General features: G+C 37.0%; 1 protein-coding gene across 3 annotated transcripts in view; it reads left to right on the plus strand.

Moving 5' to 3' along the window:
* NOX4 (NADPH oxidase 4) overlaps window positions 1-14,432 on the plus strand; it is a 264,726-nt gene that overhangs the window by 68,256 nt on the left and 182,038 nt on the right. For 2 of the 3 annotated variants that reach the window (XM_006895246.1, XM_006895247.1), the window contains exons 3-4: window positions 8,882-8,992; window positions 10,893-10,977. In XM_006895246.1, coding sequence (XP_006895308.1) covers window positions 8,882-8,992; window positions 10,893-10,977 — 196 coding nt within the window. The remainder of the gene's footprint in view (window positions 1-8,881; window positions 8,993-10,892; window positions 10,978-14,432) is intronic. The other variant, XM_006895248.1, reaches the window with a different exon arrangement.

The following is a 14,432-nucleotide window of genomic DNA, read 5'->3' on the forward strand; positions in this document are numbered from 1 at the left end:
TGGAAGGGTTGAGGGACAACGCAGGAGGGGAAGACCCTGTATGAGATGGATTGATTCGGTGACTGGGGTAATCGGGATGGGTGTGTCAGAGGCGGTGCAGTTGACGCAGGATTGAGCAGGGTTTAGGGCTGTTGTGCATAGGGTCGCTATGAGTCGGAAACGACTCAATGGCACATAACAACAACAACATTACTAATCTAATATCACATACAACAAAATCCTGCTGAAGATTATCCAAAAGCTACTGGGTACATAGACAGAGAACTACCAGATATATAAGCTGGGTTTAGAAGTTTCACACTAATGACATCATTGCCAATGTCAGTTGGATCTGTGTTTCATTAACTATGCAAAGACATTTTGACTGCATGGATCACAACAAATTATGGCTAACTTTGAGAAGAATGGAAACCACAGAACATCTGATTGTGCTCATGCAAAACTTATATTTGCACAAAGAGGCAGTCCTCAGAAGAGAACAAGGGAACTGCATAGTTCAAAATCTGAAAAGAAATGCATTAAGGATTTGTCCTGTGTCCATACCATACCTTTTTAATCAGTAAATAGAGTATGTCATTCAAGAGACTGAACTTCATGACGAGGAATGTGGCATCAGGATTGGAAAAAGACTCATTAACAAGCTGTGTTATGCAGATGGTACAACCATACTTGCTTAAACTGAGGATCACCTGCAGCATTGCTGCAGAGGGTCAAGGACTATAAATTATAATATGAATTAAAGCTCAATATCAAGAAAACAAAGATTCTCACCTCTGGGCCCATTGGCAGTATCATGATAGATGGGAGAAAAGACTGAGATTGTTAACAGTTTCAGCATACTTGATCCCACAATCAACACTCTTGGCCCCAGGAGTCAGGAAATCAAAACATGAATTGCATGAGGAAAATCTGCTGTTGGGAACCTCTCCAGAATGCTGAAGAACAAAGATGCCAGTCTAGAGACTAAGGTGCACCTGAGCCATGCTGTGATATTCATAGTTATTTGCTACACATCAGAGAACTGGACAATAACAAAAGATGACAGAAGACAAAAAATAACACCTTTTGAGTTGTAGTACTGGAGAAGAGTATTGAATTTACCGTGGACTGACAAAAGGAATAGGTATGTCCTAGAGACGGTGAAACAAAGCTGCTCCTTGTCTCACATACTTTGGGCATGTAGTCAGGAGGGTCCTAACTTACGAGAAGGATATCATGCTAGGAAGGGTGGAGGGAGACAGCCCGGGAGAGGAAGACGCTGGATGAAATGGATTGATACAATAACAGGGGAATAGGGTTAAGTGTGTCAGTGATACTGAAATTGGCTCAGGATAGAGCAGGATTCAGAGCTATTGTGTACATGGTCACTATGAATTGTAGTCGACTTGATGGCACATAACAGCATCAACAAATGTGTTGACTAGATTCCAGCCTGATGAAGAGAAGATCTTTCATTCTGAGAGCTAGTGTTGATTTTTGTTATATGATTGTTTGGTCTTGACTAGACCTTTCTTTATAGATACAGGTGCTGAAATTTCCCATGTTTTTTAATTTTTAAAATTGTGATTTTAACAAAGGTTTACAGAAAAGTTAGATTTTCAAAAATTCATTGTTGCACATTTAACCCTTCTCCTTTCCTTCTCCCCTGCCCAGTTAACTTTTTTTTTAAAAAAAGTCATTCATTATTGCATCATTAATTCATAATCCCCCCCCCCCCGTCTTCTTTGCAATATACCTCTTATTCCGGGCTGTTGTCACATGTATAATGCATAATCATATACATTTCAGCATTCAGGTGCTGAAATTTTCAACTTTAATAGAAGATTCTTTGGAGAAAAAGACATAATTGTTTCCTCAAAGTATTTGTTTGATTAAGATTTGGCAAATTAAAAATTGATTATCAAAATAGAGGGATTAAGACAGGAGTGAATTAGCTGGTTTACATATTTCTCTAAATATAGATGATGGTAAGGGAAATGCTTATCTTTTAGATAATGAGAAATAATGGCTAGCAAAGCCAGAGGATATGGAAATTGATCTGTATAAGGAATAAAGAATGTCAGAAATAATAATAATTTAAAAAGTTGGCTTTTCTAGCCTTTATGTTAGCTCCTTCTGGTCTCCAGCTACCTTAAATAAGGAGTAATGATCTTGCAAATCACAAAAACTATGGGACTAATATTAGAGAGAAAATGCCTCCCACACTAAGCAACAAGAATTGAGAGATACTGGAGCAATATCTTGGTGAGAATGAGATCAGAATGAGGCCTTGGGGGTGAGACCTTGGTGATGGTGGTCAAGAGACTGTGGCATTGCTATGGAGAAACTGTGGCAGGGTGTAACCAGAGGAGCCTAGAAATAAAGACCACAGTTAAAGTTTTTTGCTTTTTTTGCCAGATTATGAAATGAAAAGCTGACTGCAGAACTGAAACTATAGCCCGGGCTAGTTGAGGAATCGTACCTTGGGACTGCTGGATTAAAACCTGGAATTGCATTGGGTGTTATTCTTTGCCTTCCCCACTCTCCAACTTACTTCCATAATAAACCCCACTCTTAGTACTACAACTGTGATTAATATCACACCTGAATGATTGGTTGAAAGAGGTGTAGGAGCAAGGAGGGCGATGTGCCTGTCCAAACACCTGTCTGTTTGCTGCTATGGATGTTATTGATGGGGACAGTTCCCCTTTGTGAAGTGGTTAGAAGTCAGAATCCATCATCTCCATGGTATAGCTGTTTCTTTTACAGTGGAGGAGGGTCAGAGAAAAAGAGGAAGACCTTCAACAAGGTATGTTGACTCAGTGACTCTATCAGTGCGCTCAAGTATAACAGATTATGAAAGTGGTCCCGGTTAGGGCAAGTTACATATCTGTTGTTCAAATCTACTTTATGGCACCCAGCAACAACAACAAACAACAACAAATCCTATGAGCTAAAATTTTCTTACATGCAGATGTCAAATAATAAAAAAAAGGTGTAGAGAATGACATTTTTTCTTTGAAGGCTTAATTATAAAACAAAACAAAAACCCAGGACCCTAACTGTTAATAACATTGCTGAGTAAGGTAAAAAGAAAAATGAGATGATACATATTCTTTAAATATTCCAGAGAAGATTAATCTCTATTTGTACATATAGTGGCATATTTATTGAATATCCTTAAGATATTCTAGCTTACAACCTATTAATTTTTTTATCTGTTAATGAAAATTACTGCCTTTTCTGTAAGCACTACTTATTATCATGTCTCTCTTTCAGGAACAATATTTTATATCCTGGAGATAAACACCATGTAAGGAAATTGATAATTTAATAATATTTAAATTGAAAATCTCAGGAGCATGATAAGAAAAGTATCTGACTTACACAGATTTGTTAGTCTGTTTCATTCTGTTAAACATAAGCTTGCTATGAGTTGGAGCATTACAACAGCGACCAAACCTGCCCAAACCCACATCCTTAGCATAGAGTAATTTTGTGTACAGATATCACCCCATTTCTTGTTATCCTGAAACACCACTAAAATAAGAATTCTGAGTACGAAATAATTGCAGATGACAGTTTAACAATATGATTTTAAGTGAATTTCCATAAAAGTATTGTCTTGCTACTAAAGGGAATTGGGTCTTTGAAAAGTGTTTTGTACAATCTAGTTTTGATTATCTATGTATGAGGCACACTAGATCAGGTATGCAGACTTCAGTAGTGACCTAGAAAATATTGTTCTCATTAATAATAGTAACTGTCACCTCTTGAGTTTTTGACATGTGACAGGCATTGAATTAAGCAAATTGCACACATAATTTCTTTTAAGTGGGCTTCAAGAGCACAGAATCTAATAGCAGTTCTCCATTTATAATGATTCCAAACAACTGTTCCATCAATTACTAGCACAGAAATATGTTTTTGAGGGAGCTTGGGTATCATATTTGGTAGGGAGTTGCATTGCTGACCCAAAGGTAGCACTTCTCTAGCAGCTTGAATCCACCAGCAGCAGCTCCATGGGAGAAAGGTGGGCAGTCTCCTTCCATGCAATTTAAAGCCCTGAAAACCTGCTGGATGGTCAGCCGTGAGTTGATTCCAATTTGACATTAATGAATATTATTTGAATAATAACCTTCATTTATTTATTTTTTTAATGCTATTTCTGCTTCTGTGTGATTAATTGCCTCAGAAAACCTGCTGCAGGGTCAGCTCTTGGTTGGCTCTGACTCGATGGTACCCAACAATAAAAACTGATATAATTAATAATCACAAACCCATATATAATTAAATATTAACACTACCGTACATCTAAAGATGGGATCTGTATCATTTATCTTGCATCTCTCTCCCCTATTCTGTAAGAGATTACCCTTATTTTGAATTTTGGTTTATAATTTCTTTGACATTAAAAAAATTTGATATATATATATTTTAATGCTTTGGGTATTTTGCTTTGTTTTTGAGTCTTTGTAAAAGAGAAAATGTTCCTTTGTATTTTTAATATTTATTCTTTATTCTTCATTATGTTAAAGTTCATTGGCTCTTTTATGTAAAACTGCAGCTTTAATCTACTGTATATTATTCTTTTGCTAAAGAGGGCAATGTCATGCTTGGGAGGGTGGAGAGATAGAGCAGGAGAGGAAGGCCCTTCATGAGATGGATTGATTCAGTGACTGGAGTAATGGGGGTAAGTGTGTCAGAGACAATAAGATTGGCACAGGATAGAGCAGGGTTTAGGGCTGTTGTACATAAAGTCACTATGAATTGCAGGCAACTCGACAGGACATAACAAAAACAGCAGCAGTAAAAAACAAGAATGTCCGTTCAAAGACAAAGGTATATCTGATCCAATTCATAGTATTTTTCTGTTACTTTCTTTGCATCTGAAAGTGGAATAGTAAGAAAAGAAGACCCTAGAAGAAGAAATGTCTTTGAATTACAGTGTTGGAGAAGAGTATCGCATATATGATGGACTGTCAAAAGAAGAAACAAGTCTGTCTTGGAGGAAATGCATTGAGTGCTCTGAGACAAAAATGGTGGAACTTTGTCTTACATACTTTGAGGATGTTGTCAGGAAAGGCCAATACTTGGAAAAAGACATCTGTTGGTAAAGGTGGAGGATCACAGAAAGAGAGGAAGTCCTTAACCAATATGGATTGATATGGTGACTGTACAGTGAACTTGAGGTTGGAACAGATTGTAAAGGAGATCGTAAAAATGGTGGAGGATAGAACATGGTTTAGATCTATTTTCCATAGGCTTGCTGTGAGTCTTTGTCAACTCAGTGGCATCTAACCAAAACCCCCCAATATTTTGTTGTGTGATTTTTGTTTCCTGAATTATTTTTCTGTTTTCCCAACAATAAGCATTTGTGCTTTGCAGTTAGTTGTTTTTCTTTTTTCCTCTATTTTTTTAAAGGTGTCAGCTTCCATCCGCGGGCTTCTGGGAGATGTAGTTGTTTGTAGCTGTTTGGTGCGGGGTCAGCTGATTCACCTCCTACCACATGCATTGTACCCCTGCACTATGCCCTGCTGCCTCTGTGCCTTGTGCTCCAAAATTTGAAGGTGTCAGCCTTGACCACTGGGAGAAGTAGCTGTTAAAACCTGTGTGGTGCAGAGTCAGCTCAATAGCCTCCTGCGGCATGTGTTGTACCCCCACACTATGAAGAGCCCTATAAATATTCTTGTATTTTGTTTTTATTAGGTGCCACTATTGAGTCAACTTCAACTCATAACAACCCTATATGCAACATAAGGAATCTTGTACCACGTCACAGTTGCTGCTGCACTGGGCCTGTCAACCCATTCCACTAAGGGTTTTCACTACATCTCTCTAATAACTTTTGGTATGCATGTGAAAATTGTATCTTGTGTTTAGAGTCTGGAATGAAATTGTGGGATCCTAGATATGTAATGACCAACTGACTGGAAGAGATCTGTACTGATTCTAATTCCAAGACAAGCTGACCCAACAGAGTGTTTAAATTATGGAATGATATCATTAATATCACACACAAACTAGATCCTGCTGAAGATTATCCAGAAACAACTGGAATAGTACATCAGCAGAGAACTGCCAGATGTGCAGGCTGGATTTAGAAGAAGCCATAGTACTAGGGACATCATAGCCAACATTAGATGGATTTTAGCTGAAAGCAGAGAGAACCAGAGAAATGTCTATCTGTGCTTCATTGACTATGCAAAGACATTTGATTGTATGTAAATTGTGGCTAACTTTGAATAGAATGGGGATCCCAGAACACTTAATTGTGCTCATTCAAAACCTGTACTTGGACCAGGAAGCAGTTGTCAGAACAGAACAGGGAATCACTGCATGGTTCAGGATCTGGAAATGTATGTGTCAGAGATGCATCTTACCTTCATACTTTTTCAATCTGTATACAGAACATATCACTCTGGAGGCTGGACTTTATGAGGAAGAATGTGGCATCAGGATTGGAGGAAGTCTCATCAACAACCTGTGTTATGCAGATGACACAACCTTGCTTGTGGACAGAGGTGTTTGCTGCAGGTCAGGGACTGTAGTCTTCAATATAATAGATTGAAACTCAACATCAAGAAAACAAAAATTCTCACCGCTTGGCCAATTAGTTACTTCGTGATATGTTGATAATTTCAGCTTGCTTGTTTCCATAATCAATATTCTTGGCATCAGCAGTCAGGAGATCAAAAAACAAATTACATTGTGAAAGTTGGCTGTCAGGGAGCTCTCTAGAGTACTGAAAAGCAAAGATGTCAGTGTGAAGACTAATGTGTGCCTGATCTAGGCCATGGTCTTCACAATTACAGCATCTCTTATTTTTTATTTATTATATTTATTTTTGAGGGAATAATGCTTTACTCATTTTTGTATTAAGTTGCTCACTATTCCTTTTGATTAATAGGAGTGTTAAACTTTATAATAATAGATTTCGGATATTTGAGTTGCCCCTATTTTCTAGCAGGAACTTGCCAGGTTTTGTAGTTGTAGGTTTGAGTATGCAGAAATTCTTAATTTTATATAGTTAGATTTCTCAATCTTTTTGTTTATTTTTTGAGTAGAAATTCTCTTTGGAGCATATCACAAGTAGTTATATAATTATTAAGGGGTAATCATGTCAGTTTGAGGACTAAAGGGTGACTGGTTCAGGTGATGGTCTTTCTGATCACTTGCTATGCATCTGAGAGCGGGACAATGAATAAAGGTGACAGAAGAATTGACACCTTTGAGTGATGGTTTTGGAGAATAGAACATGGACAGCCAATAGAACAAAGAAATATGTCTTGGAGAGGGTACAGCTTGAGTGCTCTTTGGAGGCAAGGATGATGAGGTTTTGCCTCATATACTTTGAGCATGGTACTAGGAGGGGATATTCCTAGGAGAGGGACATGATGCTGGGAAAGGTGGAGGGTTGGCAAAGGAGAGGAAGACCCTCTATCAGGTAGGTCGATACAGTGACTACCACATTGGGCTTAGTGTGTCAGGAAGTGTTAAGATGGCCCAGGATAGGAAAGGGTTCATATTTGTTATTCAGAGGGTAAGTAGGAGTCATACTTGACTTGATGACACATACCAACCACCACCTAACAACTATAATTTATATTTTACATCATTAAAGTTTAATTATTTGTTATATTTTTATCTGATATAAAATTTGAAAACATAGCCAAATAGCTTATGATAGTGGTTTTCAACCTATATTGCATGTTAGAGTTTTCTGAAGAGATTTTCACATATGTTCGTTTCTAGGACTTGTCTCAAGACATTTAAATTAGAATTTCCATTTGTGTACCTAATCCTTATTTTGTAAAAACTCTTCTTCTCTGAAGGGATAATAATCATCTATAGTCTGGCATAAAGGGTTGTCCTGAGAATTAGATTTAACTATATTTTATATGTTTATATAGTATATAAAATATATCCTGCTTTTATAGTGCAGTGTTAAGCCGAGATGCTAAACAGTCACCAGTTTAAATCCCATTGGGAGAAACATGTGGCAACCTGCTGTGTAAAGGTTTACAGCTGTGGAACCTGTCTACGAGGCAGTCCTGCTCTGTCCTATAGGTTCTGTGAGTTGGAATTGACTCCATGGCAATGAGTGTGGTGCATATTCAGAATGTGATGAGTCTGACGATACCGGCTAGATATGATGAACATGAACAAGACAGATGCATTTGGTTTTTCCTTTTATAAAGTTCACTGTCAAACACAGAGTGAGAATCCATTAAAATGAGTGATGTCAATAAAGTGTGAGATGTTTTAATGAAAGACGTACATGAATCAATGAAAGCCTTTTAAATGTAGGATCTGTACTATTTTAAGAGCAAGGAAGATCTCTTGTGGAAATCATACAGTGAAATTGGAAATGAGTAAGATGGGTGGTTCCAGAGAGAGAAAAGAGAAAATGAAAAAAAGTAAAAAATCTTCCTTTGAAATTATGACACTGTCTGTGAACAGCATTTTACACTGGGCCAACCTGGAGATGCAGAGCTTAAGGAGGCTGACTAGGGCTCTTAACACCCACACAGAATGGTGGGGGACCAAGCACAAAATCAACTTTGTCGTGGAAGAATGTGCCCAGGTAATTATAACATTGGTAGAAGTGAGACAATCACTAAGTTTTATAGGCGTTCACAACAGAAAAGAGACCTGTTTCTCTTAGGGGGCTGGAACACAAAGTTATTGAAGGAGTTGCCTAGTGATAAGAAGGTGTGCTACCACTCTGAAGGTATGTGATTCGAATCCCTCAGCTGCTCTGTTAGAGAAGGGTGGTACTCAAAAATAACATGTTCCTCAAAGAATGAGCAGGGTGAGACGTGATACATGAGTGATCCAGTGCTGATTGTAGTTTTTTTCTGGCTTTGATTGTGTTTTGACCCTTGCCTTATTTGTTCAGCTAGGATTGTGTCTAAGCAGAGCCTCTGCATCTGTTCTTAACCTCAACTGCAGCCTTATCCTTTTACCCATGTGCCGAACCATCCTGGCTTACCTTCGAGGATCCCAGAAGGTAAGAAAAGGGAAAGATGAAATCCTAGTTACAGAGTGCAGCAGAAAAAAACGCATGTCACAGTAGTAGCCTGTTAGTGATGCTTAGTCTTCTGCTAGACTCTTTGCCTTAAAGGTGATAAGCAGGGTCATATCATCTGTAAAGATGATCAGGGCTGAAGTTCTGAAGTGCTAGGTCACCTGTTAATGATCTGAGCAATTCTGCGATATGAGATAAAGGCAGAAGGTAATATAGAAAGAGGTTTTATTAGCAATGGCACCACACATTTTGGTCCAAACTTCACTTATGTAATCGTGAATCTTCTCAACAATCTGAAGGTAGATATTTTAAGTTGCTCTTATAGATGAAGGAAGCTGAGACAGAGACTTTAATTTCTTGACCGAGTCATGAAATGAGTGAATGGCAGGGCTAAAATGAATCCCAGTCGGAGCTCTTTCCACTCTGTCATGTCCCCATTTAGAGCCCATATTTTAATTAAATCCAGGTGAGCAATCTATAGCCCTGTGACAGTGGAGCAGTACAGTAGGTGATTGTGCTGGAGGTAACATTTCCTTTCTTAAAATATGCCCGTTTTAAGATGTGGAACAGATTTGAAAAAGATGTTTTGAATGGATTTCAACATTATGTTTATTATTGTAAAATGAAAGATTTAAGAAATGGAGAAAAACACTTTTATAACCCTTCCATTTAAAATGAGATTCTTTTAAATATTCTGTTGTCTGTACACACACACACACACACACACACACACACACACACACTTTCCTTCAAGGAGATGGTCAGATCTGCTGTGTAAGATCTGATCTTTCAGAGGTCATTTTTAATTTTTTTTTACCCCCAGGACTTGTTAACTTGAGATAGTTTTGATATTCTTTGAAGTTCGTATCACTGTCTCAACCTTTTTATGTAATTATAATTGTAAATTCTTTACTTTTTAATGCAGTAATTTGTGGAAATAACCCTTCCCCTAGGCTGCCTACCATTGTAAAATGCTAGGCTGTTGACTTGGTTTGAAGAAAGAGAAGATAAGTGGCAGGAAATGAAAAGTGCCCACCTAAGTCTCTCAGCATTTAATAAGTCTTCAGTAATTGTCTCCTGGTGTGAAACATAGGTATTCAAAGGTGCTTGACATTTTTCTATAACACCAAGCAGGCATTTTAAATGATAAGTGGATTGATGAATTTTAAAGTAATTTAATTTTGGACTACAAAGAAAAGATTTTACATACATATTATTTATACACGCGTATATATGATGTCATAGTCAAACATTCCAGAAATTTATTAGGTATTCATGAAAGTTTCTCTTAACTTTACCAAGGCAGTGACTCATGATGCTTTGGATAAATTCCTATAGATATCTTATCATGTAATACCATTAATTTGAAACAGTATCATATCAATATAATTTATGTTTTATACTTTGAACTAAATATTTCTTGCTCACCTTTCTACATCAAGATATATAGGGTTGTTTTTTAAAAAAAAAAACAACAACAACAAACAAACCAAAAAACAAAGAACTCCTTTATTCTCCACATATGGAGGCTCTCTCCCCTGTGTACTGATCTCGCACAAGGGAGAAAGAGAGCGAGACTCCGCCCATCTCCGGCTTTTGAGGCCTTCCTGAGAGCTTCTGCTCAGGGCGGGTAATTGGGAACATGGTTGGTGGTTGAGGTACTCAGTCATGTGGGCCGGCTTCTGATTGGCGGGCTTATTAAGATCTATAGCTTTTTAACCTTATCTTTAATAGGTTTAGAGTGTGCCATTGACAAAATAGATACTAATTTATGTTACCAATTTTTTACTAATAGTAATTTTCTGTTGCATCCAGATTTTTGGTATTATGAAAAATGCCAAAAATATAAGAATTTATATTACTAAATAATTATTTTATTTAGGTTCCAAGTCGGCGAACTAGAAGACTATTGGATAAAAGCAGAACATTCCATATAACCTGTGGTATTACTATCTGTATTTTCTCAGGTAAGACTGCTAAATTAGGTAAATGTTACAATGTTGTTTTTTAGTTACCATAGAGCTGATTTCATGTCCAAAATATGTGAGATGAAGGTTTGGATATCCTTGCGCTTTAGGAGTTTGGAACCAAATCCCTTCTCACTGGGTCTTCCTTTTTTTTTTTTTTTTGCTGACCCTCATTCTTGATGCCTTTCCCCTAAGATTGGTCCCTCATGATAGCATGAGACTTCATGAAGTATAACCTCCTTTGCTTCTAAGGAGCATTCTTTCTTCACTTAGAAGACAGATTTGTCCATTATTCTGGTAATCCTTGGCATATTCATTTTTTTTTTGTCAACACTGTAATTCAGATACTCTATATCGTCAGTCTTTCTTTCTTTTTGTCCAACTTTTTGTATGCATTTGAAGCACTTAAAAATACCATTAGAATTGCACATCTTAAAGATGATGTCTTCATTGTTCTATAAGTTTGCTGTTACCATATTGTGATTATATTTTCAAAAAAATATATATAGCTTAATTTTCTCTTCAGTGTATTTAAAGACTTTTTGTTTTGTTTTGTTTTGTTTTTTGTATGTGTTCAGGGAGGGTTATTGAAACTGTTTTTGGGGTCTTTTTTGCATCCAGGTGTTAGTCTTTGAGCTGATAATGGCTACTTTTGAAAATAAATAATTTCCTTTAGAAGTTTTAAGATATGAAAGTTGCATTATGACATGAGTTTAAAAGGGCATGCAAATTAGAATGTGAACTATATATTCATAGCTAATTTCACCCAAAATTTATTTGATGAATGTTTCTTTACTTTTAATAATTGGGAAGAAGGGTAAATGTCAGAATTTGTTAAATATGCCCTGCCTTGTTTCCAGTTAAGTACAGTGATGATCTTTTGATTTTTAAGAATAATTTAAAAATAGATCTTGCTCTGAGTATTTATAATTTTCACATTTTTTTAACAGAAAGCATTAAAAGTAGTGGTAGAAGTACATGAACTATGATTGTTCAGGCTGTGTCTCCATCTCAGTTCTGCCTTCTTATTTTAAGAATCCTGCTTGTTACTGTTGATTTTTGTTAAAAAAACAAACCTTTAAAATTGATTGTAGTGCTTATTAAACTCATAGACTTAAATCAGAAAATTCGCATGAAATCCTTAGGATAAACTCTTGAATATGCTTAATTTTAATTATTCTAGTAGTATAGAAAGGCTTTCTGGTGGCTCAGTGATAAGGAACAAGGCCACCCAAAACAACACCATTTGAGTCTAGTAGCTGCTCTATAGGAGAAAGATGGACAGTCACCTTTTGTTAGATTTATGGACTCGAAACCAACTGGAGGATTAGCTATGAGTTAAGCTTGAAATCACTTAACAACAAATTGACATAGTGCCTAGCCTTTTGAACTGACTCATATTTGATATAATTGCTTTGATATTAGGGACATTTTCACTGGATATTTATATATGATGATTTTGATTCCTTGGAGGTTAGGATTTTGAAGCTCTGTCGTACATACTTTGGGCATATGGCCAGAAGGGACCGATCCTTGGAGAAGGACATCATGCTTGGAGGAGTGGAGGGACAGCACAGGAGGAGAAGACACTGAATGAGATGGCTTGAGGCAGTGACTAGGGCAATGAGGGTAGGTGTGTTGGTGTCAGTGAGATTGGCTCAGGACAGTGCACTTCAGAGCTATTGTACTTAGGGTCACTATGAGTTTCAGGTGACTCGATGGCAAATAACAATAACAAGAACACAACAATTTTGATTCAGTTATATTTCAGTGTCACCATTACAAAATAAGTTAAACTCTTTGCTTTTTCAGAATGGCAAAATATTGATGAAGTAGACACCTGTACTTTGCTATCCCGGAGTATCATCTTGTAGTCTTCACCTCCAGAGTGGAGAGATGTGATGATGTTCAAGAACAGAATTATGATGACTCTAGTACAGTCCAAGATTAGAGAGGAACAAGGTCCAGGGTGAGATGAGACCCAGAATGAGGGATTACTAATGAAAGAAGGTTAAAAATAGAAACCACACCACTTGCCTTGGAATCCTTTCTGACTCATGGTTATGCCATGTGTGTCAGAATACACTTGTGCTACGTAGACTTTTTTAGTGGCTAGTTTTTAGGAGCTGATCACTAGACCTATCTTTCAAAGTGCTTCTAGGTGGATTTGACCCTCTAAATATTTCTTTAGCATCTGAATTCCTTAATTGTATATGTCACCCAGAGATTCTTGGGTTGAGGTTATAGAAAGTGAGAGACTAGGAATGGAGAAGGAGTAGAAAATTCGGGCACATTTGTTACTTGATCCACTCTAAATGGTTTTGTGGAGTGTTTTTTATTTTTTATTTTTAATCAGAGCATTTTTTTACTCTCTTTTGTGTCCAAAATGTTCTAGTTCAAATGGAGAGTACCTAGGCAAATGAAATAGTGATATTACCAAAGAAGAATATCTGTTTCAGAGTTGGTTAAAAAGCCTTGAAGTCCTCCACTCACTAGTTGTCTGACTGCCCAGGTTACCATTCTTTACCTTTTCTAATCTGCAAAATAAGTTTGATTCTAGCACATCTCATTATTGAGAATTCAAGGAGATAATTCATGCAAAGTATCTGACATACTTCCTCCCTTGTCTAGCATAGATCACTCTCAATATAAAATCTGTTTAAAAAAGGTAAATGTTTCCCACATGGATGTCTCTACAATTTCCATATAAGTGTTTTCTGCAGGAGAATTCAGAAATAATGGCAAATTCTCTAAGAGATTGCTTTTGAACCTCTTGGATCAGTCTTTCAAGAAGGATATCATGTTGGAAGAGTGGAGAGTCAGTGGAGGAGAGGAAGACCCAGGATAAGATGAGTTGTCACAGTAACTGGGGTAATAGGGATAAGAGTGTTGGAAACAGTGAGATTGGCTCAGGATAGGGCAGGGGTTAGAGCTATTGTTCATAGGATCACTATGAGTTGCAGTCGACTTGATGGCACATAACAACAACAAGCCCTTGGATTGACAGCACAGCTGCCTACCAATTAGGTTATCAAAACTCAGACTTACATAAAATGTAATTATTAGTTTCCTGAAATTTTACCACTTGAAGTGTTATTAACATAATAGACTTGAATCTGTGACCCATACTCTAGGTACTTAAGGCTTTTGAATAGATTGAGATGCTTAACAACCCTCCATCAAGTTTCAGAGTCTACAGATCTTTATAAGAGGAAATTGCCCATCCTTTTCCCTGGACTACCTGGTGGATTAGAAGCAACTTTACAGTTAGCAACCTGGCACGTTACACACTATACCACCAGGATTTCATATTCTAGGTGTGATAATGAAATGTGTAAAATACATAGTATTATCATAGCTATGGCAAACTGAAGATGGAACATAAAAAATGATAGTAAAATATCTAAAATATTCAGTAGCCACATGCATATGTACTACTATGCATGTGTATTTGT

The sequence above is a fragment of the Elephantulus edwardii genome, unplaced genomic scaffold (assembly GCF_000299155.1).
Source record: "Elephantulus edwardii isolate Elephantulus edwardi_28Jun2011 unplaced genomic scaffold, EleEdw1.0 scaffold00163, whole genome shotgun sequence".
Lineage (NCBI taxonomy): Eukaryota > Metazoa > Chordata > Mammalia > Macroscelidea > Macroscelididae > Elephantulus > Elephantulus edwardii.